The sequence below is a fragment of the Anabrus simplex genome, chromosome 2, assembly GCF_040414725.1.
Source record: "Anabrus simplex isolate iqAnaSimp1 chromosome 2, ASM4041472v1, whole genome shotgun sequence".
NCBI lineage: Eukaryota > Metazoa > Arthropoda > Insecta > Orthoptera > Tettigoniidae > Anabrus > Anabrus simplex.
This window is the reverse complement of record NC_090266.1, coordinates 313260692-313282862: the sequence shown is the minus strand read 5'-3', so window position 1 is coordinate 313282862 and position 22171 is coordinate 313260692. Positions and strand designations below refer to the sequence as shown.

At 38.3% G+C, this 22171-nt stretch overlaps 1 protein-coding gene across 1 annotated transcript in view; it reads left to right on the top strand.

The window, feature by feature from the left end:
• LOC136864085 (protein suppressor of sable) overlaps positions 1-22171 on the top strand; it is a 274892-nt gene that overhangs the window by 126205 nt on the left and 126516 nt on the right. The window contains exons 3-4 of the mRNA XM_067140638.2: positions 3374-3599; positions 19052-19353. Of these exons, the coding sequence (XP_066996739.2) occupies positions 3374-3599; positions 19052-19353 (528 nt within the window). The remainder of the gene's footprint in view (positions 1-3373; positions 3600-19051; positions 19354-22171) is intronic.

Below are 22171 nucleotides of genomic sequence, written 5' to 3'. Positions count from 1 at the left end.
AACACGTCTTCAAGCATTTATTAAATGCTGTGCTGGATTTGGGTGTATGGGCTTCATTAGACTGTACGACGAAGGGGTAATTGTAGTGGAGGCCATTGCATAGGGAGTGCACTACGAGAGACTTGATCCCTTTTACAAAAAAAAAAAAAATTGATGCCTGCTAGGCCATCAGGTGAAATAGATTTTGATTCCCATAGGGAACCTGAGATATTTGTCCTGAATGAGTAAATTCACAATTCCAATATAAATGGAAATTATTACTGTACTTCTCCAAATCCAATAAATAAATAAATAAATAAATAAATAAATAAAAAATAAAAAAATAAATAAATAAATAAATAAATAAATAAATAAATCAGGCTTTAAAAATGCTTTGCAAAATCATAATTTTATTTGTAACCAATTTCAAACTTAATGTGATAAAAAAATACACACACACAAGTATCATGTAAATCGTACTTACGTCCCTAATCATTTTCATTAGAGGTATCTGATACTACCTGTGAAAATTAAGGGAATTCCTCTTCACGAACCCGCATTTGTATCGCATCTCGTGTTATGGCCATTCTGACCTTGCGTTTCTTGCACACATACCTCACAATTTCATCTTTGATTTCTTTAAAGCGTCTCTGTTGCAGGCCACTGAATGCATTTTTTTGTACAGTATGCCTTTTTTAAGCTATCTTGTCTTCACACTAACACTGAATATTGGCTTTAGTTATGCCATTTTTTCTTGCAGCTGCACAATTATTAATTTTTTTGCATGTTTAATAACCATTAACATAAAATTGGCATCATAATTTTGACGAGAACCTGTTGAAAATTTGCCAGCAATACCTGTTCCACGTTTCTCTACAGTATGACAATCTATCACGAAAATATTCCTGCTGTCTCTCAAACTGTTAATTTTACTGAGCATCAGGTACAGTAGATGCGTTCTAACTCTGCCACTGAGTAACCATGGCCTTTCTAAGAATTCAAAACGTTGAATGTTTTGATGCCATTTGGAGGATTTTAGAAACAGTTTTGTAGACTTAATGTCTATTTTCCGAGAACCGGTAATATTACGCAGACGCACTGGCTGGTGAGGCTAGCGATGTATAATCAAGACACAGGCGTTGATGAAAGTCAATGAGCCTTGCGTTGGGAGAGGGGGTATTGAATGGAATCAGCATGGATACCATGGTAGCTGCCAGTGGTGTTCATTACTGTTAGATTGCAAATACTAGATGACCCTTGATTTTTCACATCAAATTCTGAGAAAAATGCATTGTCTTGGATTTGGAGAAGTACGGTAATTTTCCAGGTAACTCATTCTTGGTTGCCAGCGTTTTTCCCCAATGTGTCAATTTGGGCAAGGCGATAGATTCCATTCGCATCCTCTGACGTGTCCAGCAGATCGTACAGTTCTCGATAAAGGTTGTTCTTTACTCTGGTGATGGCACATTTAGCAGCTGATTTCAGCATTTTGTAATGATGTCTGTCTTGACTTAGTCTTGATGGGCGCCAAGTCTTCAAAGCCTGCTCCTTTGCTTTTATAGCTAATTTGACATCCTTGCTCTATCACCAGGTCTGTTTATTGATGAACCGCTTTCCCTGCTTTGTGTTTCCGAGGATTCCAATTATGATGTGTGTGTGTTGTGGGGGGATTGTGGTTTCCTCCCACATGGCCTCTGCTGGCAGAACATTGTTTACGCTGAACGTGTGGAGTCTTCTTGTAGATTCAGCCTTCTTTTCATTGAGCTTCCACCACTTTACCCTCTCTGGGCCAATCTTCTGGGGTTGAATTATTCTGATCTTAAAAATTTGCATATCTGCTGTAGAATAAGTAGTCGGTTGTAGATGAAAGATAGGCAGTTCCCTTCACTAATTCATTCTGCAAGTTTTGCTTTGTCATCCCTCTGGAATGCAGGGCTCTATGAATCTGTACATCATTGGGCCTCCACAAGCACAAGTTAAAAAAACATGTTTGGCTCTGCCACAACAATTGCTCACAGTTTAGGTAAAAGCAAGGACAAACTGTCCCCACTATTACAAAATTCTGTGTACTTGCAGCAAAGTATATATTGGCCAAACTTGCTGGTCCATTGGTTCTTGTTTCAAGGAACACCAACGAAATATCTATCTCAACCAGCCAGACAAGTCAAGGTAGCAGAGCACGCCCTATCAACGGGTCATGAGGTCATGTTCCAAGATGTTCAAGCTCTTACCCACACTAAACAAGAGTTCATGTAGGTGATCCTCTCCCTTGTCCTTTCACTATTGTTATTTCATTCTGGTGTTTTCCAAATTTGTACTTTCCTCATCACAAGATGGTTCACTCTCTGCCCAGTGAGCCATCTAGTGATGAATGAGAGTACCACTTATTATAGACCAACGGTTAAGCATTCTTAAATTCAACCTTTATTATTAGAGAAGTCTTGCTTGTAAACAGACGAGATTTTTTCTGACGACGCAGAGTAAAGTTCTTAAAGAATTTCACGTTCCTTTCTGACACGGTAGAAGCCCAAAAGCTTATTATCATGTCTACAAGTGCAAAAGAGTCTAACTCTGCCTTCATAAGGGGGGATGACATTTCCAGCATTTCCCGTAATGGTGGTAATTCTGCTCAATTTACATCTTCATTTCCAATAACGTATATATGTCGCTAAGTTTAGCGGGATCCAAAGCAACTGTGTGCAACTAAGTGTGCTAGGCATATCCATCTCACTGTGGAGACAGTTTTACCATGTGCTGTATGTATTAGAGCAGCTATCGAGCTCGGTCTCTTACAATCATATTTTGTATATTACCTGGCGTTACCTTCTAGTTGGCCCCTCCCTCTCCTTTGGGGAGGGGAGTGAAAACCTTTCCGAGGTCCTATTACCAAAAGGAAGCTAGGAAGAAGAATTGGAACATATGTGAAGAATAAACACTAATATGACATACTAAAAAAGAAAAGGAAGTTTGTAGTTTTATGTGACTATTGATAACGTGATCATAGCCATGAAACCTCCAGTTTACATGGAATCTAAACCACAAGGACATGACTTTCCATTTCAAAAATCCTACAAGCATTTGCTGTGATTCAGTTGTGACATACTACAGTCTCTTACAGACGATGAATATGAATACTTGTGTATATTCCTGTCATTCTTCCCCAGGTTCCTGTCTTTGATATATATTCATACATTTGTCATATTCCTAGAACACTGATTTAGATTAATTGATATGCACAGAGCATTTTATGTTGAGAAAACTATGCCATTATTCTTTCATTTTTTGAAAATCCACTATACAAGACTAGCAATACATACATTTACATTTCTCAGATTCAGCTGGAAAGAATTGAAAGACAAGTGATTTCGAAGTGACAATTTCTTCTGTTTTTCAGAAAAGAAAAAGAACCCAATGCTGGAATGACACTGAGGATATTGAGGGAACCTTGGAAGAGAAACTCCATGATGATGAAGAGGAAGAGGGGGAAGACGATGATGAAGATGATGATGAGATGCTGTATATTCGTGGAGCTTCTCCCATCATGAGAGATGCTTATTTAGAAGACGCTAGTCCATCATCCTCTGGCTTTATGGATAGTTCGTACTCATTTAATGAGCAAGGTAGAATGATTTGCAATATAATTTTTGTAATTTTTTTTCTTTTAGAAAATAATCTTTACATAACTGAATGGCCCAGCTGGTTTATGGAGTACAAGACTGCATGCACAGTTGTCTGAGGAAGTGTCATCTTGATCATAGTGTACCTTGGGTTGAGGATTTTACAATTTATTCATCTAATTATGGGGAAATTTTGGTTAATTGAACATTCATAATTTTATTACCACTATCTCTACTCATCTTAGTTCAGTAGGTACAGGTGTCATAAAAAATAAAATAATAATAAAATAATGTGGCCATACTTGAACAGTGAATATTATGTTCTAAGTTGCACTGTGAATCCTGGTGCTGTTACACGATGCATGTGCTTGTAGATGTGTAGTAGCAGCACTGTGAACTTTGCTGGACTATAGTGTTTAAGGAGTCATTCGATACCTGCTTCTCATGGAACAGCAGAAAAGCGCTCGCTTAGTGATTCAAATGTTGTGACTTCAATTCTTGTCCAATTTATCATTTTTATTTTGTTTTCATTCTTTAGCAATATAAATAATACAGTAACGTTAATTTTGTGACAGTACAGGTGCATAATATTAATATCAGTTTTTCCTTCTTATGTGATTACATTACACTGTCATGTAATGAAATTAAATAAAAGTAAAAGGAGTGACTAGGATTTGAACCTGAGATGTTGCCATCTAAATTAGAACGTTCTTCTGACTGAGCTGTACAGGATTTACTTTATACTGATGCAATTCAGCACATTTGCAGGACTACTACAACTTAACATTCATTTAGATTACATTCATTTCATCTAATAATGCTGTACAAATGGGTTTACTTTTTGTGGCAATAATATTATCTTGTAGTAGCAACTGCAGCTACAGTAGTATTTCTTAACTTATAACCAAACCAATGATTAAGGAATTATTTTGTGGATACAGTTACTCACAATGTAGGTCTTTAGAAAACAATTTATGCCTCTTAGGTTGAGATTATGAACTATATTTCCTTTAAAATTTTCAAAATTTATGTCTGCAAATAATAGACTAAATAATAAGACTCTAAATATATTTATAATATTAATTTTTAATTCTATAATTTATATTTCTATCATTGTGAGTACTTTGTTATTATTTTAAGACCTAGATAGAGGCTTACACTCCCCTACATGATAACCAATGACACCATTTCTGCCCAAGACTTTGCAGTTGACTGTTTGACATGGCTTCACAGTGGTGAAGAAATTGTAATACGGGCTGTAATTGAACTTGGCTTTTCAGCATCCGAAGCAGGTAGGCAATTGCACCTTTCAGAAAGGGCAGCTCGAGATGAATGCAAAATTGATGTTCAGGTATTTTTGTCCGTAAATCTGGGTGTGATAGAAGGAGAATTTCAACATCACAACAAAATGCCAGATTAATGCCAGAGGTTGAAAGGAATCCCTTTCATACCGCTGTTATTTTGAAAGCAGTTGTTAATTTTCCTGGCCATGGCCAGACTGCGAAAAATCACTTAAGTGCTACCAGTTTGAGATCTCAATGTGCCATTCCTAGGGAAGTTCTTAAGAACAAGTGTTTAGTTTTTACATTGAGAAACTGTGATCAGGATTGGAAAAGGGTCATCTTTTCTGATGAAGTCTCGGTTTCTTCTACATATCATCGTCCTGTTGGGGGGAGAGATTTTTCATCGTGGTGTGGGCACAATCCATCGCATTCATGGAAAATTGAACTAGCATAAATATTAATGCTTGCTGGAATGTTATATGGTTCTTTATACTAGATTGTTGCATCCTAATGGAATTCTTCAATTTCAGCAGGATAATCATCCAGTCCGCACATCTCAGTTTATTCGAGACTGAGGTTTGTGAGCAGACAGGATATTGATTTGATAGACTGGCCTTGTTGCTCTCTAGACTTGAACTTAATTGAGTATATGTGGGCACAAGTAAAAAAGCATATGTGGAAAAATTGGCCCAAGACATCCTACAAGACATCCTGATAATTTGTGGAAGCTCGTCCAGGGTGCCTGGGATGCCATGGCTGAGAAAAGTCGTTCCACATCCACTCAATTGCAAGATGTGTTGGAGTTGGAAGGAAGATGAACTAAATATTGTTGTGGCTTTGTTTTTTCTTAATTGCATTTTCTAAGGCAGACACCACAAGTTTTTCTGTATGCCACAAAATATATTTTTGCTGAGAATAAATATATCATTCTTTTCATTTGAAGCCTATGGGCCGATTGCAGAAAGGGTGTTTAGACGATGTCTATGGTTAAATAATGCCTAAGTATGGCTGCCGCATTGCAGAGACGTTATTTATCACTTAGACACTGCCTATAACCGATGTTCAACCGGCCATGTTTAAACACTACCGAGAACACTGTTTAACCTCAAATGAGAGGAGTGAATCACAATCAAGGTTATGTACCATGAAACATGTAATTTGTCTTATCATGTTGAGACAGTTCCGGGAAGAAAGGTTAGTCTGACGGCCTCTCTGTGGGTCGCCTGCTGCAAAATAGCAGCAATTCATTTGAAATGTATGGGGGAGGTAGAGCTTAAAATAAGATTTTGCTTTTCAAGAGACTTGTTTCTTGAGACTGACAAAGGAACAGTCCGGTAACTGCCAACCGGAATACAATTCTTGGCAACCGATATATTTTATTATACATGGGGGTAATTTCCATGGAATTATAGGACACTTCGACTACATACTTGTCAGAATTACTGGTCCCAATCATCAGAGGGCTGTCACATACATCAACCAGGAGTGATTCACTTATATTTACTGCCAAGTAAGCACACATAATAGTGAAAACTAAAAAGTAGGTTGTATGTGGTATATATATAATCATCATGCTAATTCAGATGAGTTTTCGGCAACTATGACATAGCAAAAGGCAAGTGGTGGTGATGGTGGTTATTATTGTTTATAGAGGAGGACTGGGGAAAATCAGCCATGGCCATAATAACAGCCCTAGTATTTGCCTGGTGTAAACATAGGGAAACTACGGAAAACAAAATTCAGGGCTGCCGATGATGCGTATTCGGTTACACATTACTATTGTTTCATCTTCCCTTCGTCGAAGCTATTTACGATTAGATTACACTCACCATAACAACACTATAATCAAAGCTACACTTCCCCGTACGTTGGTGTGTCGCTTTAGTGTTGGTAATATTATGAGATTTAATTTCCACCAAAAGCGATATTGCTGCCATAAGACCTATCTGTGTCGGAGCGACGTAAAGCCACTAGCAAAAAAAAAAAAAAAAAAAAAAAAAAAAAAAAAAAAAAAAAAAAAAACGTTCGGCACGCGCACCGACGAATTTCATTGGTGTAATAGACAAGAAAAATGTTCCACCGATCAATACTATTTATTGTGAGTGAATTATTGCACTAGTACCGGTTTCGGCCTTTCTTGGCCATCATCAGCTAGCACACAATATTTACAGTCATTAGACAATATTACAAAGATGTTACGTTAGAGCATCCGGATGTCTAATGAAAAATGGAAGTAAAATATATTGCAATATGTTGCGTTAAAATATCTCTGATTAAAAGTGGTGATGGTTATAATAAACTAAAACCTATTGAGTGAGCATGGACATGAGTACATAAACACATTAAAATATATAGGCCACATCATAAGACACTAAAAATAAAACACATTAAAACATGGTATATTTTAAAAATGTCTATTAAAATTTGAGTTCATGTTGCGTAGCATTCATTCTTCAATCCTCTTGTAGTTCTTGTGTTGATTAAGTTGTATTAGGTGATCAACGAGAACGTTCTATGGCTGATATACTTTGTATTGGTATGTTATAAGAACTCTTGTCATTAAAATTTGAAAATTGAGTACTGTGCAATTCAACTGTTGATGTAGTCCAGTAAGATTTATATATACAGCGAGACAGGGTTTGATTTTAGAGCAGTTGGTGGTGACACCTCTCTCGTCTATGCACGTTATATGGTTGTTATCTGTAAAGAAAAGCTAATATGAGTATAGCGTGTGTATGAAGGAATGCCTGGATGTATGTATGAAATGAAAAGAGTACTTACTATTGTTGCTGTGGAGGTTGTGTACCGATATGTTTGGAGATTAGTTGTGTTCTGCTACGAGTACGTCTGGGGCTCATGTTAGCTGTGTGGAGGGATGTTGGTGGAGGGGAAGGAGGAGTGGCTATTGTGGAGGTAGGGGCAGGGTTAGGTTTGTGATTCGTCGGTTTGTTATGACATGTGTTTACTAATTTGAGATAGTCATTCTTTATTGCAGGAATGGCTTTGTCAAAGATGATACTGGTTTTCTCTGTAATGTCGTTAATGTTATGATTGGGTTTAGCGTATTGATCCAGAGAAGTATAGAAATCTTTGGTTATGTTGAGCAGGGGGCCCTTAGAGTTTGTTTAATATCATCATGTCATTATTGATGTCTGTGAAATTGTGCTTAGATTCTTCTACATGTTGGCCTATTGATGAGAAATGGTTGTGCTTTACTGCATTTATGTGTTCATTATAACGGACGGTGAAGTTTCTGTCTGTACGTCCAATATAGCTTGTGTCACAGTTGTTACATTTGATACGGTAGACAGCTGATTGGTTGTATTTATTATTATTATTGACTGTTTTGGTGTTGTGTATAGTGTTGGTGCTGTTGTGTGTGGTTTTGAATGCTATTTTCAGGTTGTGCTTCTTAAGGATATTAGTTATAGTATATATATTGGTGTTGTTGAAGGTAAATAAGACATAATCTTTTTTGGGTTTGGCTATTTTGATTAATTTAGTTTTAGGTTGGGATTTTATTTTGTGAATGATTTTGTTGACCATTTCTTTGCTGTATCCATTGTATTTGGCTATATCTTTACAGATAACAATCATATAACGTGCATAGACGAGAGAGGTGTCACCACCAACTGCTCTAAAATCAAACCCTGTCTCGCTGTATATATAAATCTTACTGGACTACATCAACAGTTGAATTGCACAGTACTCAATTTTCAAATTTTAATGACAAGAGTTCTTATAACATACCAATACAAAGTATATCAGCCATAGAACATTCTCGTTGATCACCTAATACAACTTAATCAACACAAGAACTACAAGAGGATTGAAGAATGAATGCTACGCAACATGAACTCAAATTTTAATAGACGTTTTTAAAATATACCATGTTTTAATGTGTTTAATATGCTATATTTTTAGTGTCTTATGATGCGGCCTATATAATTTAATGTGTTTATGTACTCATGTCCATGCTCACTTAATAGGTTTTAGTTTATTATAACCATCACCACTTTTAATCAGAGATATTTTAACGCAACATATTGCAATATATTTTTCTTCCATTTTTCATTAGACATCCGGATACTCTAACGTAACATCTTTGTAATATTGTCTAATGACTGTAAATATTGTGTGCTAGCTGATGATGGCCAAGAAAGGCCGAAACCGGTACTAGTGCAATAATTCACTCACAATAAATAGTATTGATCGGTGGAACATTTTTCTTGTCTATTACATTGAATCCAATCAATACGGAATATGAAACTTATAAATAATAATAAAAAAGAATTTCATTGGTTGCGACAAGCAAAGAGTTACGTGAAAGATACTTCTATCTCCATTTTCAAACCAATATTGAAACTTTAAATGATGTCTAGTTAAACACCAGCTGAACATTGTTTATGCAATGGAAGATCGTGCTCGATTTAGACATCGTTTAGGTAGATGTTGTCTAAGGCTTAAAACTACCCATCGTTTCTGCAATCGACCCAAAAGTCTTAATAAATAATTATAGTCATGGCATAATTAATTTATGAACCTGATGTTAATTACTATACAGCCACAAAAGAGACCAGAACATTTATAATTTCTCTTTCTTAAAAACATAGCAAGCAGTAGGTTATATATGAATGTACGACTTCATGAATACCAGTCCAACTCGTTACAACTTTGCCACAATAGTAGCATGCAGATCTAATCGGAAAAGTAGAAGAGGTTGTAGACATGATGGACAATATCCAGTATTCGGGAGATAGTAGGTTCGAACCCCACTGTCGGCAGCCCTAAAAATGGTTTTCCGTGGTTTCCCATTTTCACACCAGGCAAATGCTGGCCACGGCCGCTTCCTTCCCACTCCTAGCCCTTCCCTGTCCCATCGTCGCCATAAGACCTATCTTGTGTCGGTGCGACGTAAAGCAACTTGCAAAAAAAAAAAAAAAAAAAAAAAGGATGGAAAGAAGAAAACTGGATTTATTAGGGCTGGCTGGCAAAGACTAAATGGAGGGGGGAAGGTAAGAAAGAGCTGCAGAATGGTTTTTGTTTGTACTGGATGGGAATTTATGAAGGAAAACAAAATAGAGTTGGATTATTAGTGAGAATTGGATTGGAAGGGGATGTAAAGGGGATAAGTGACAGGTTGATGAAAGTCAAAATAATAATTAAAGGAAAAAGTTGGGAAATAATACAAGTATATGCTCCACAAATAGGCTGCACATAACAGGATAAGGATGACTTTGAGGAAGAATTGGAGAGACAGTTGAATGGCAAGACAAAATAGTAAACCAAGGAAGTTGGCTGTGTGGTTAGGGTCGCACAGCTGTGAACTTTCATTTGGGAGATAGTGGGTTCAAACCTCACTGTTGGCAGCCCTGAAGATGGTTGTCATTTTCAAACCAGGCAAATGCTGGGGCTGTACCTTATTTTTAAGGCCAAGGCCATGTCCTTCCCACTTGTAGCCTTTTCCTATCCCATTCTCACCATGAGACCTTCCTGTGTCAGTGCAGTGTAAAGCAAATTGTAAAAAAAGAAAGGAAAAAAAGTAGTAATGGGAGACTTGAATGCCCATGTAGACATGGAAAGGAAGGGATATGACAATGTACTTGGAGCAGAAGGCAGGGGAAATAGAAATAAGGAGGGGGGAAAAGCTGCTTGATTTGTGCAAAAGAAATGGGATGATGGTTGGGAACTCATGGTTCAAGAAGAGAGAAAACCATAAGACAACCTGGTACAACAGTGACTGGTGTAGGAAATCCATTGTGGATCACATGCTCTGCGATTGTGAAATGAAGAGAAATGCTACAGATGTAAGGGTAATACCATCAGAGGTTCTAGATAGTGAACACAGACTACTGGTAATGAAAGTGAGGACAATGAAGGAAAGAAAGAGGAAAGAGAACCAAGAAAAATTTATCAAAATGAAGGAAAAGAATACCGGGAAAAAATAAGATAGAACTTACCAACAGATGATACAAAAACAGGAAAGGAGGAATGGGAAAGTTTGAAGAAGACATTAGTAAAAGCTGCAGAGGAAGTTTGTGGGAGAACTAGTACCAGAAAAGGTACAAGAAAAGGTACAAGGAGACTCCATGGTGGAACGACAGCCAGTGGCAGGTGGGGAGCTTTTAGAGTGTGGTTTCAATGGAGACAGGACAAGAATATAGGACCAAAAGGAGGATGCTAAAAATGTTGTAGCAGAGAAAAAAATGGATGGAAAAGTAGACAAACATGATGGAAGAAGATAGTAAAGGTGGTGATGATGATGATGCTTGTTGTTTAAAGGGGCCTAACATCTAAGGTCATCGGCCCAGATAGTAAAGGAAATTAAAAAGTACTCTATGGAACAGTCAAGAGTAAAAGGAAAGTCATGAGGTAGGATGTTATAATGAAAATGAAAATCTTCAGCCTATTTCCATTCATTCAAACAGGTCGGGAATGGAATGAATGAAGCCCCCGTCTAGCGGCGAGGATAGGAAGTATGCCGGCTGCCGAAGCCTGTCACACTCCTCTGAGGCAATGATTAATGACTGACAGATGAAATGAAATTATATTGGAGAGTGTTGCTGGAATGAAAGATGATAGGGAAAACCAGAGAACCTGTCCCGCCTCTGCTTTGTCCAGCACAAATCTCACATGGAGTGACTAGGATTTGAAAAACGTAACCCAGCGCTGAGAGGCCGGCGCGCTGCCTCCTGAGTCACGGAGGCACCAGGATGTTATTATGATAGATAAAAATGGAAATGAAGTGCAGGAAAAAGAGAAACTCAAAGGAATTTGGGAGGAGTATTTTGAAGATTTACTAAACCCAGAAGGATGCATTGAGGAGGAAAGTATAAGCATGGAGAAAGGAAGAAGCCTGGAAGAAAGAAAAGACTTAACATGGGGAGAAGTAGAAGTAACACTGGACAAGATGGAAGGATGGAAAGCCCTAGGTTTAGATGAACTGAGTATTCAGATGGTGAAGGCAGCAGGAGAGGTAGCAAAACAGTGGCTTCATCGTGTGTTGAAAGTAGTATGGAAGGAGAGTAAGATCCCTGAAGACTGGAAGAAGGTGATAATCATACCCATCTTCAAGAAGGGGAATAGGAAAATCTATAGGGGAGTCACATTGATATGTGACTGTGCAAAGGTGTTTGAGGAAATTCTGGACACTAGAATCAGAAAGAGGGTGAGGAAAAACTAAGAGAAGAGTATGGCTTCAGATCAGGAAGGTCCACAGTAGACATTATATTCACACTAAGACAACAAGAGCATCATTAGGAGTGGGGTAAAGATCTACTGATGGCCTTCTTGGACTGTGAGGAGGCATATGATCTTGTGTGCAGAACCAAAGTATGGGAAGCCTTACAGAAAAAGGGTGTTGAGAAGCAGACAACAGAAAGAGTGAGGGAGATGTACTATGGGAGTGTCAGTTGTGTGAAAGTAGAAGGAGAGAGAGAGAACAGACTTGTTTGAGCAAAAAAAATGTGGATTAAGGGAAGGAAGTGCTCTGTCACCTTCATTCTCCATTGTAGTAATGAATGAGTTAATGACAAAAAAGGAAAGGAAAATTGGGGAAGGGCAAATGAAGGTGATGATGTTTGCAGATGACTTGTTAATCTAGGGAGAAAAGGAAGAGGATATCCAGGAACAGTTAGATTCATGGGAAGATGAGGTGGAAGAATATGGAATGAAATTTAATGCCAAAAAGAGCGAGATCGTGATCACAACTAGAAAGGAGAGACCTGTGAGAGGGATAATGCTTGGAGGGGAACAGCTTAGGAAGGTAGAAAGTTTCAAGTATCTGTGAAGTATTATAGAGAAAAGTGGAAGAAATATAAGACCAAAAGGAGGAAGCTAAAAATGTTGTAGCTTGGAAGACAAGCAGGAGCATTCCTGAAAGTGTCAGAAGCCTGGTTTGGAGTAAGGATGTCCCTCAGAGATGCAAAAGAATGATGTACAGGACGTACTATGTACTTATTCTGATGTACGCAGCAGAAACATGGGTAATGAGGAAGAGCGCATGACTAGGATACACACAAGTGAAATTAAATTTCTGAGAAGCAGGATAAGATAAGAAAGGAAATGAGAAGGTTAAAGGTAAAGTAAAAGAAGAGCCACTACAGAGCAAGATAAAGGCATCTAGACTTAGATGGTATGGACACATGAAGAGAAGAACAGAGGAAAGGATACCCAGGAGATATGCATGAAATGGAGATAACAGGAAAATGACAAAGAGGGTGACCAAGAGACACGTAGATGAAAGGAGTGGCAGAGTGTGTGCAGAGAAGGGATGAGGACTGGACAAGAGTGAAGAGCAAGAAGTGGTGGGAAGACAAGGGATGGAGAGGCTTATCTTCCAAGCAGACCTGACCAACAGCTGGAATGATGATGGTGGTGATGATGATGAGATCTGGTTCATTATAACTAGATATATGAGGCCACATCATTCCATGGCCCAACAACATATAACACTGCCTGTCTCCAAATAGTAGCAAAGGGACCCGAAGGTGACTTGCATTCAGGAGAGCGGCCACTTGTTTTATTTTGTTTTTGACACTACATATTGCACAATAACTGTACATCATATGCCATTGCTGTTACAGAGTATGATATATTCTGCATGATACGCCAGATATTTACATGAAACATAGCCACCATCTTGTACCCATTCTGCAGTCTCACATCAAACTGTCATAGGTACTCCACAAGTCTTATACAGCGTTTATTTTTCTAGGATTTAATGAAATCTAATTAAGTTTAAACATGACATACCCAGAAATATTATGATCCTCTCCCAGTTCTACATAGGTGCTTTGAAAAGTTCTCGGAATGTACTGGAATTAAGTATCTTACCTCGGTGGAACTGCTTTTATTTTTCAACATAGTCTCCCTGTAGACGAATGCATTTGCTCCAGCGATGTTCCAATGCCTTGATCCCATCTCGAAAATGAGATTCCTCCAGGCCTGAAAAATACCTCTCCAATTCGGCTGTCAGTTCTTCCCTTGTAGAAAATCTCCGTCCACCGAGGAAAATTTTCAGCCTGGGGAATAGATCAAAGTCTGATGGTGCCAAATCAGGTGAATAAGGTGGATGTGGCAACAATTCGTACCCCAGTTCATGAAGTTCTGCCATGGCAATAACACTTGTGTGCGCCGGAGCATTGTCCTGATTAAAGATGACCTTTTTCCTTGCCAAACCAGGCCTTGTTTCGCGTATCTTTTCCTGTAGTTGGTCTAGGAGGTTTGCATAGTATTTCCCTGTAATTGTTTGGCCAGTAGGAAGATAATCTATCAGCAGAATGCCTTTTGCATTCCAGAAAACTGAGGCCATGACCTTTCCGGCCGAACGCACTGCCTTTGCTTTTTTTGGTGGTGGTGAATCAGCATGTTTCCACTGCTTTGACTGCTGTTTTGTCTCTGGGGTATAGTAGTGGACCCAAGTTTCATCTGTAGTCACAAAGCGGCGCAAAAGATCTTGTTGGTTGCACTGAGAACGGGCCAGACTTTGTTCGGACATTTCCAATCTGGTGCGTTTATTGTCCAATGTCAAGAGCTGCGGCACCCATCTTGCAGATAATTTTTTCATACCCAATTCTTCGGTTAAAATATAATATACCCATTCAGAAGACATCCCTACAGCTTCAGCAATCTCCCGCACTTTCAGTCGATGATCCTCCATGATCATTTTATGCACTTTTGCGATAAATTCTGGGGTCATAACACTTTTTGGCCGTCCACTACGCGGATCATAATCCAAGCTCTCCCGACCGAATTTAAACTCGCTGGTCCACTTGGCAACAGTTGAAAATGAAGGAGCAGAGTCCCCCAGTGTGTTCTGAAAGTCGGCATGAATTTCTTTTGCTTTCATACTTTTCTTTACAAAGTATTTAATCACTGCTCGAATCTCAGTTTTTTCCATTGTCACAAATCACTACGCGGGAACAACAACAAAGAGTCGTCACTACCACACTCCTGCAGCTAGAGCACTGACGCGCCATGTGTTCACTCACAAAGGATGTGTGATTATTGCGCGAGAACCTTGTTGCTCTAGCATTGACAACTAGCGGTGATTCCGAGGACTTTTTAAACCGTCCTCGTATAGTCCTCTTCTAATAGGTATTGGTTGTTTTTCACTTCTGCATTATTTGATCACTAGCTTGTCCTATTTTATAAACTGTGGCATGTGAGGTTTCCTTGGGAAAGGAATTATTCATATTGGAATAAAGCTCTTACTTCTAATATTATTTATTTATCTATTTTTTTTATTTTTTAAAATTTATTTATAATTTGGCATAGTTTGGGTTCTTAGTTGTCTCTTACACTTACCCACATATGATGTTTGTGATTTTTAGCACATTAAATTAAAATACCATGATAATTAATTACAATTAATAAAAAACTTAGGAATTTAATAGGGAGTAAACAATAATTAAACTGGCAGTTAATGAAGAATGTATGTTAAATAGGGATTAAACATTAACAGAAAAATATCAAAATTAGTAACTGAAAAATATTGTTACGAGTTAAGTAATGCCTCCCTCAGCTGGACGGGGGGAGACAAGTGACGGTTGCTACGCTGAGCATAAGGAGATATGGAAGAAATGTGTGGAGAAGTGTGGGTAGTTTTTTGTCTGTTGTTGTTGAGTGCCATGTTGTAAGTGATGGAAAGGAAATTTATGTACTTGTGAATGTAAGAATATTGAAGGTTCTGTGTTACTTTTGGAATGGAGACAAAGCAGGGCTTCATTAAGATAAGTTCCAGATTTCAAGTTTCTAAGTATTTAAACAGAAATAAACATAAATATTTGAGTGTGATTTGATAGAATCTGATGATGATCTTTTAGGAACGAAACATGTCATTCCGTTTTATTTAAGTTGTTTCATTTCAAGTAAAATACTGTTAACATGTTTCCTTTTTCAGATAGTTTATACATTTATTAATCAAAATTAGTCTCAGCAGACTGAAGAACCTAACAGTTATAAATTTACTGACTTGAAACTGAAAAGAGATGGCTTCAGATATTACAAATCATTGAAGAGAGGGGGCACTCAGATGGTCTGTTGTAATCCTGTATCATGCATTGTTTGTGGGGAGACCACAAAGGATACCCAGCATGTTGGTAATCTTTCATAATTAACTGAGACCTTGAAGCTCGGTCATACAAAGCTGTTGGTCAAATATCAAGATGTCTTCACGAATGACAAGTGTATGTATGGTAGGATGAGTGTCGTAAAGCATAAATTAAAAACCGGAAGTACACAACCGATCAGACACAGCACCCTCAATGCTTGCCACTATCAGGAAGAGAGGAGGCTGAGAGAATCGTTTGTGGCATGAATAAGCAGCGTCATCAAACAGTCTAGTAGACCCTGGACATCTCCGGTGGTTTTAGTGAAGGAAAAGGACGGGTCGGCCAAATTTTATGTGGACTGCCAACAGTTGAACAGCAGGACACTTACAGGCAGTTCTCATTTACCCAGGATAGATGACACTCTAGACATATTGTCTGGATCTCAAGTATTTTCCAACTCTGGATTTGAAAAGTGTATATTGGCAAGTAGAAATGGAGGCCAAAGATAGAGAGAAGACAAGTGTTCTCAATTAGTACAGGTTTTGGCACATTACAGTTATGTGTTTTGGACTGTGCAATGCACCAACTATATTTGAAGGACTGATAGAAGCAGTACTGCAAGGTCTGTCATGGAAAACCTGCCTCATTTACTTGGATGATATCATAGTATTATGTAAAACTTCCAGTGAACACCTATCAAACCTGGAGGAAGTCTTTAAGCAACTGCAGGGAGCCAACCTGAAGCTGAATCCAAAGACATGACATTTCCAAAGATGGTGTAGCCATAGATTCAGAGAAGACGTGCAGTAAAGGAATGACCTATTCCTAAAGATGTACGTGAACTTCAGAGTTTCTTACGACTATGCCACTGCCGACATTTCGTGCCAGGATTTGCCAACATAGCTAAATGCTTGTCAAGGCTTACTGAAGGGTGGTTTTACTCGTGGAATGATTGCAGTCACTCAGCTTTCGAACATCTTAAAGGCATTGCTGACCCACTGCCCCCATTCTGATCTACATATATGTACTACATGTCTATTTATACTGGACATGGATGCCAGCAGTAGAGGAATAGGTGGAGTATTATCCCAGATGCAGAACTGTCAAGAAAGGGTGATAGCATACTTCAGCAAGATGCTGTCCAACCCTGAGAGAAACTGTGGGAATTGTTAGTTCTGGTGAAGTCGGTGGACCACTTCTGTAAGTACTGTAAGATCATGGTGCTTTGAAGTGGCTAATGTAGTTTAGGTACTCAGAAGGGCAGATTGCCATTTAAATAGGGCATATGCAAAAATACCATTTTGAGATTGAACATTGAGCAGTAACAAGCCACAAGAATGCCAATGATTTGTTTAAAAGGCCACGTCCAATGGATTGTAATCATTGTTTTCGGCAAGAAATGAAAGCTGGCCATGCAACAAAGGTGATGGTAGTGGATGATGTGGCATCCTATAGAAATTTACAGAAATCAATGTGAAGATCCATATCTAGGCAAGGTAATTCGCTGTAAGGAAACATGACGTCAAATTTCTTGAGGAAAAGTTGCTCCACTCAGCCCAATAATCGAGTCCTATTGGGACCAGTGGAATTCTTTTTGCAGCTACAAAATGATGTGTTGAAGTGCCTCATTGAGGATTCAGATGGAACATCTACAAGAATACTGATCATTGTCCTCAAATAAAGATCCCTGAAGTCTTAAAATACCTGTGTGATGGGAGTTCTGAGGGACATCTTAGTGTGAGTAGAACACTGGCTAAGATTAGAGAAAGGTTCTGCTGGTCAACTGCTAAGATGGTGTCGTAGCATGGTGCAGGAAGTGTGAGGTGTGTGCTGTCAGGAAAGGACCAAGAGGAAGAAAGAAAGCACCCATGTGCCAGTACAATGTGCAAAGTCCCTTTGAGAGAATAGCGATCGATTTGTGCGTACAGTTTTCTTAGTAAGTTGCAATAAGATTCACAAGAGACGGTGCATTAGAGATTCCTACGGAAAGGAAATGAATGTACGTTACCAGTACTCTCGAAGGTAACATTATCTAAATTAATACTACAGTATCTACTAACTAACTGAAAGTAAAGCTTATTAACCTCTTCAGTGGCATGCTCATGAAACTGCGCGCACATGCCCATAACATAACTGTGTGAGAAATTCTCGTTTAGCTGCACTGTTCATTCTGCATTCGCCCAATAATTTCTTGTGTATTGTAATCTCTGTGGAAAATGTTTTCCAGCATTCTCAACAGATGGCTGGAAGGTTTCCAGCTGCATTCATGAAATATTTGGCCTAAAATATGTCTTACCTCCTTTTCTTTACATACAATCTGTCACCAGCTTACAAAGTAAACAGAAATGGTGAGTGTAAAACAAAAGGGATATGTGAAAATAAAATAAGGGACTGCACTGAAGATGAATCTGTAAGTGATATTAGTATTTCAGATAGTAGTGATGATGATTCATTGTTCAGATGATGATGTTGGTATTGTTAGTGAAATTGAAGATATTCCGTTGGAAGCAATGGTGATGGTAAGAGATGTAGAACAACTTTGCATGGAGAAAATGTTAGCCTGCACAACCTAATAATAATTCCATTTACTGGAAATTCTAGAGTAAGGGTTGAATTATTGCCAGGGTTGAGTAAGATTGACTATTTTGAACTATTTATAATGGACGATGATGTAATTTGGTAATGATCGAAAGCAATTCCTATGCCAAAAATTACATTGAAAAAGTTGTAAATAAATCTCCACATATAATGGCACAGTTTTATAAAGAAGTCAATTCTTGTGAAATTCGGCAGTTTATTGTGTTAGTTTTGTTAATGGGAATAATTCAAAAGCTGGAATATGTATTGGTTACAAGACAGTACTCACAAAGTACCAATTAAGCACCAAAGGAAAGTTAAAAAAAACATTTCATATTGCTTATTACTTAAAATACCTGATGTTATTTCCTCTGAAAACAACTCTCCTTTCTGGCATAAGAGCTCTGTGAGAATCCGCCACTGAAGGGGTCAACTATAGAGTAGAGTACGTGGCATGATCTGAATATGACTGTTACAATCTCCTGTTGTATGTTTCATTCATACCTAATTAAGAGACACTTGCATTTCTTCTTGTTTGCAGGACTTCAGTACGATGAAAATTATGACTCGTATGCTGAAGATGAGTCAGACTTTGATAATCAAGATGATTTTTCAAGATTATCAGGATTAGATGATGATGGGCCTAAAAGAGGAATGGGCCGTGGAGTTAAAAGAAGACTAAGGGGGGGACTGGGTCGATTGATACCACCTAACAAACGCCAGAGTCGTAAGGAGACTAAAACTAAACGGGGAATCAGCAAAAGACAACAGCAGATTAGAAGTAATCAAGAACGGGGTTCTGATTGCATCTGCATGTTCTACATGCAAGGGAAATGTCAAAAGGTGAGTTTACATGCTTATGTACTTTATTAAAATTAGCTGATTCTTTGATACAGTTGTTGTTAATTTTTGTTTTTCACCAGTGGCATTCATTTTCCTGGTTCAACAAATTGTGAAATTTCAATTGTATAAAAAAAATTATACCCACTTTTGGGCATACAAGAAAAACAAATGGAATCTATACTTAAGACATACATGACATTATTATTATTATTGTTGTTGTTGTTGTTGTTGTGGTTGTTGTTGTTGTTGTTGTTGTTGTTGTTGTTGGAGCCTCCATGGCTCAGACGGCAGCGCGCCTGCCTCTCACCGCTGTGTTCCGTGGTTCAAATCCCCGTCACTCCATGTGAGATTTGTGCTGGACAAAGCAGAGGTGAGACACGTTTTTCTCCAGGTACTCCAGTTTTTCCTGTCATATTTTATTCCAGCAACTCTCCAATATCATTTCATTTCATCTTTCATTCACTAATCATTCCCCCAGAGGAGTGCGACAGGCTTCGGCAGCCGGCACACTTCCAGCCCTCGCTGCTAGATGGGGGCTTCACTCATTCCATTCCTGACATGGTCGAATGACTGGAAACAGGCTGTGGATTTTCATTTTTTATTATTATTTTATAACATGCTGGTAATTCTACAGATGTAAAGCTGTTGCTTTAAAACACCTTGAAATTAGAATTAAACTTTTCCAAAGCCAAAAAATAATCAAAATTTCCTTGGCCACAACCACTTCCTTTCTAATTCCTTGTCTAATCTACCCTACTTGCTGTCCAAATGAGACTAGCTGGAGATCAACTGGGTAATTTACCGATCTTGAAAACTAGAAAAGCAGCTGGAATCGATAAGGTTTCGGGGGATATACTAAAGACAATGGGTTGGGATATAGTACCATATCTGAAGTACTAGTTTGATTGTTGTTTGCATGAAGGATCTTTACCAAATGAATGGAGAGTTGTTATAGTAGCCCCTGTATATAAAGGAAAGGGTGATAGGCATAAAGCTGAAAATTACAGGCCAGTCAGTTTGACATGCATTGTATGTAAGCTTTGGGAAAGCATTCTTTCTGATTATATAAGACATGTTTGCAAAATTAATAACTGCTTTGATGGAAGGCAGTTTGGGTTTAGGAAAGGTTATTCCACTGAAGCCCAACTTGTAGGATTCCAGCAAGATATAGCAGATATCCTAGATTCAGAAGGTCAATTGGACTGTATCGCGATTGGCCTGTCTAAGGCATTTGATAGGGTAGATCATGGGAGACTACTGGCAAAAATGAGTGCAAGTGGACTTGACAAAAGAGTGACTGAATGGGTGGCTCTGTTTCTAGAAAATATTACTCAGAGAATTAGAGTAGGTGAAGCTTTATCTGTCCCTGTAAAAATTAAGAGGGAATTCCTCAAGGCAGTATTATTGGACCTTTGTTTTCTTATATATATCAATGATTTGTGTAAAGAAGTGGAATCAGAGATAAGGCTTTTCGCAGATGATGTTATTCTGTACAGAGTAATAAATAAGTTACAAGATTGTGAGCAACTGCAAAATGACCTCGATAATGTTGTGAGGTGGACAGTAGGCAATGGTATGGTGATAAACGGGGATAAAAGTCAGATTGTGAGTTTCACAAATAGGAAAAGTCCTCTCAGTTTTAATTACTGCGTTGATGAGGTGAAAGTTCCCTTTGGGGATCATTGTGAATACCTAGATATTAATATAAGGAAAGATTTTCATTGGGGTAATCACATAAATATGATTGTAAATAAAGGGTACAGATCTCTGCACATGGTTATGAGAGTATTTAGGGGTTGTAGTAAGGATGTAAAGGAGAGAGCATATTTGTCTCTGGTGAGACCCCAACTAGAGTATGGTTCCAGTGTATGGGACCCTTACCAGGATTACTTGATTCAGGAACTGGAAAAAATCCAAAGAAAAGCAGCTCGATTTGTTCTGGGTGATTTCCGACAAAAGAGTAGCGTTACAAAAATGTTGCAATGTTTGGGCTGGGAAGACTTGGGAGAAAGGAGACGAGCTGCTCGACTAAGCGGTATGTCAGATCAAAAATTAGATGTATGGCTTTTCAGGCGTTTGCTCTATTAACCGGCATTTCGTCTTAGGTCTGACACTAGACTCTTCAGAGTGGGATGTGTCAGACCTTACCCACTGATGCTGGGGTGTCTGATTTTGATATGCTCTATTGGTGGAAGAATATCTAATTCCCTCCATGGGAACTTAGAATTTTCATAAGTGGTATGTTCCGAGCTGTCAGTGGAGAGATGGCGTGGGAGGACATCAGTAAACTAATAAGTTTGGATGGTGTCTTTAAAGGTAGGAAAGATCACAATATGAGGATAAAGTTGGAATTCAAGAGGACAAATTGGGGCAAATATTTTTTTATAGGAAGGTGAGTTAGGGATTGGAATAACTTACCAAGGGAGGTGTTCAATAAATTTCCAATGTCTTTGCAATCATTTAAGAAAAGGCTAGGAAAAACAACAGATAGGGAAACTGCCACCTGGGCGACTGCCCTAAATGCAGATCAGCAGTGATTGGTTTTTTTTTTTTTTTTTCCTCCACAGCTGCAAATCTGATCTTGAATTATTGTCTTATCCATGGCAGGTAAAGCAGTAAGAGGTTTTTCTTGCACAATCTGGGGATTAAGTTTAACAAAACGTATTCTCACAATTTGGAACATTGCAATAGCTTTTTGAAACTTGTTAGAAGAAACATTCAAAATTGGCATAAAACAAGAAAGTTTCATGCCATTATGTTTGAATAGCATAAAAGCTTAGATGGAATAAAGCTGAAATTACTAATTGAAGCTAGAATT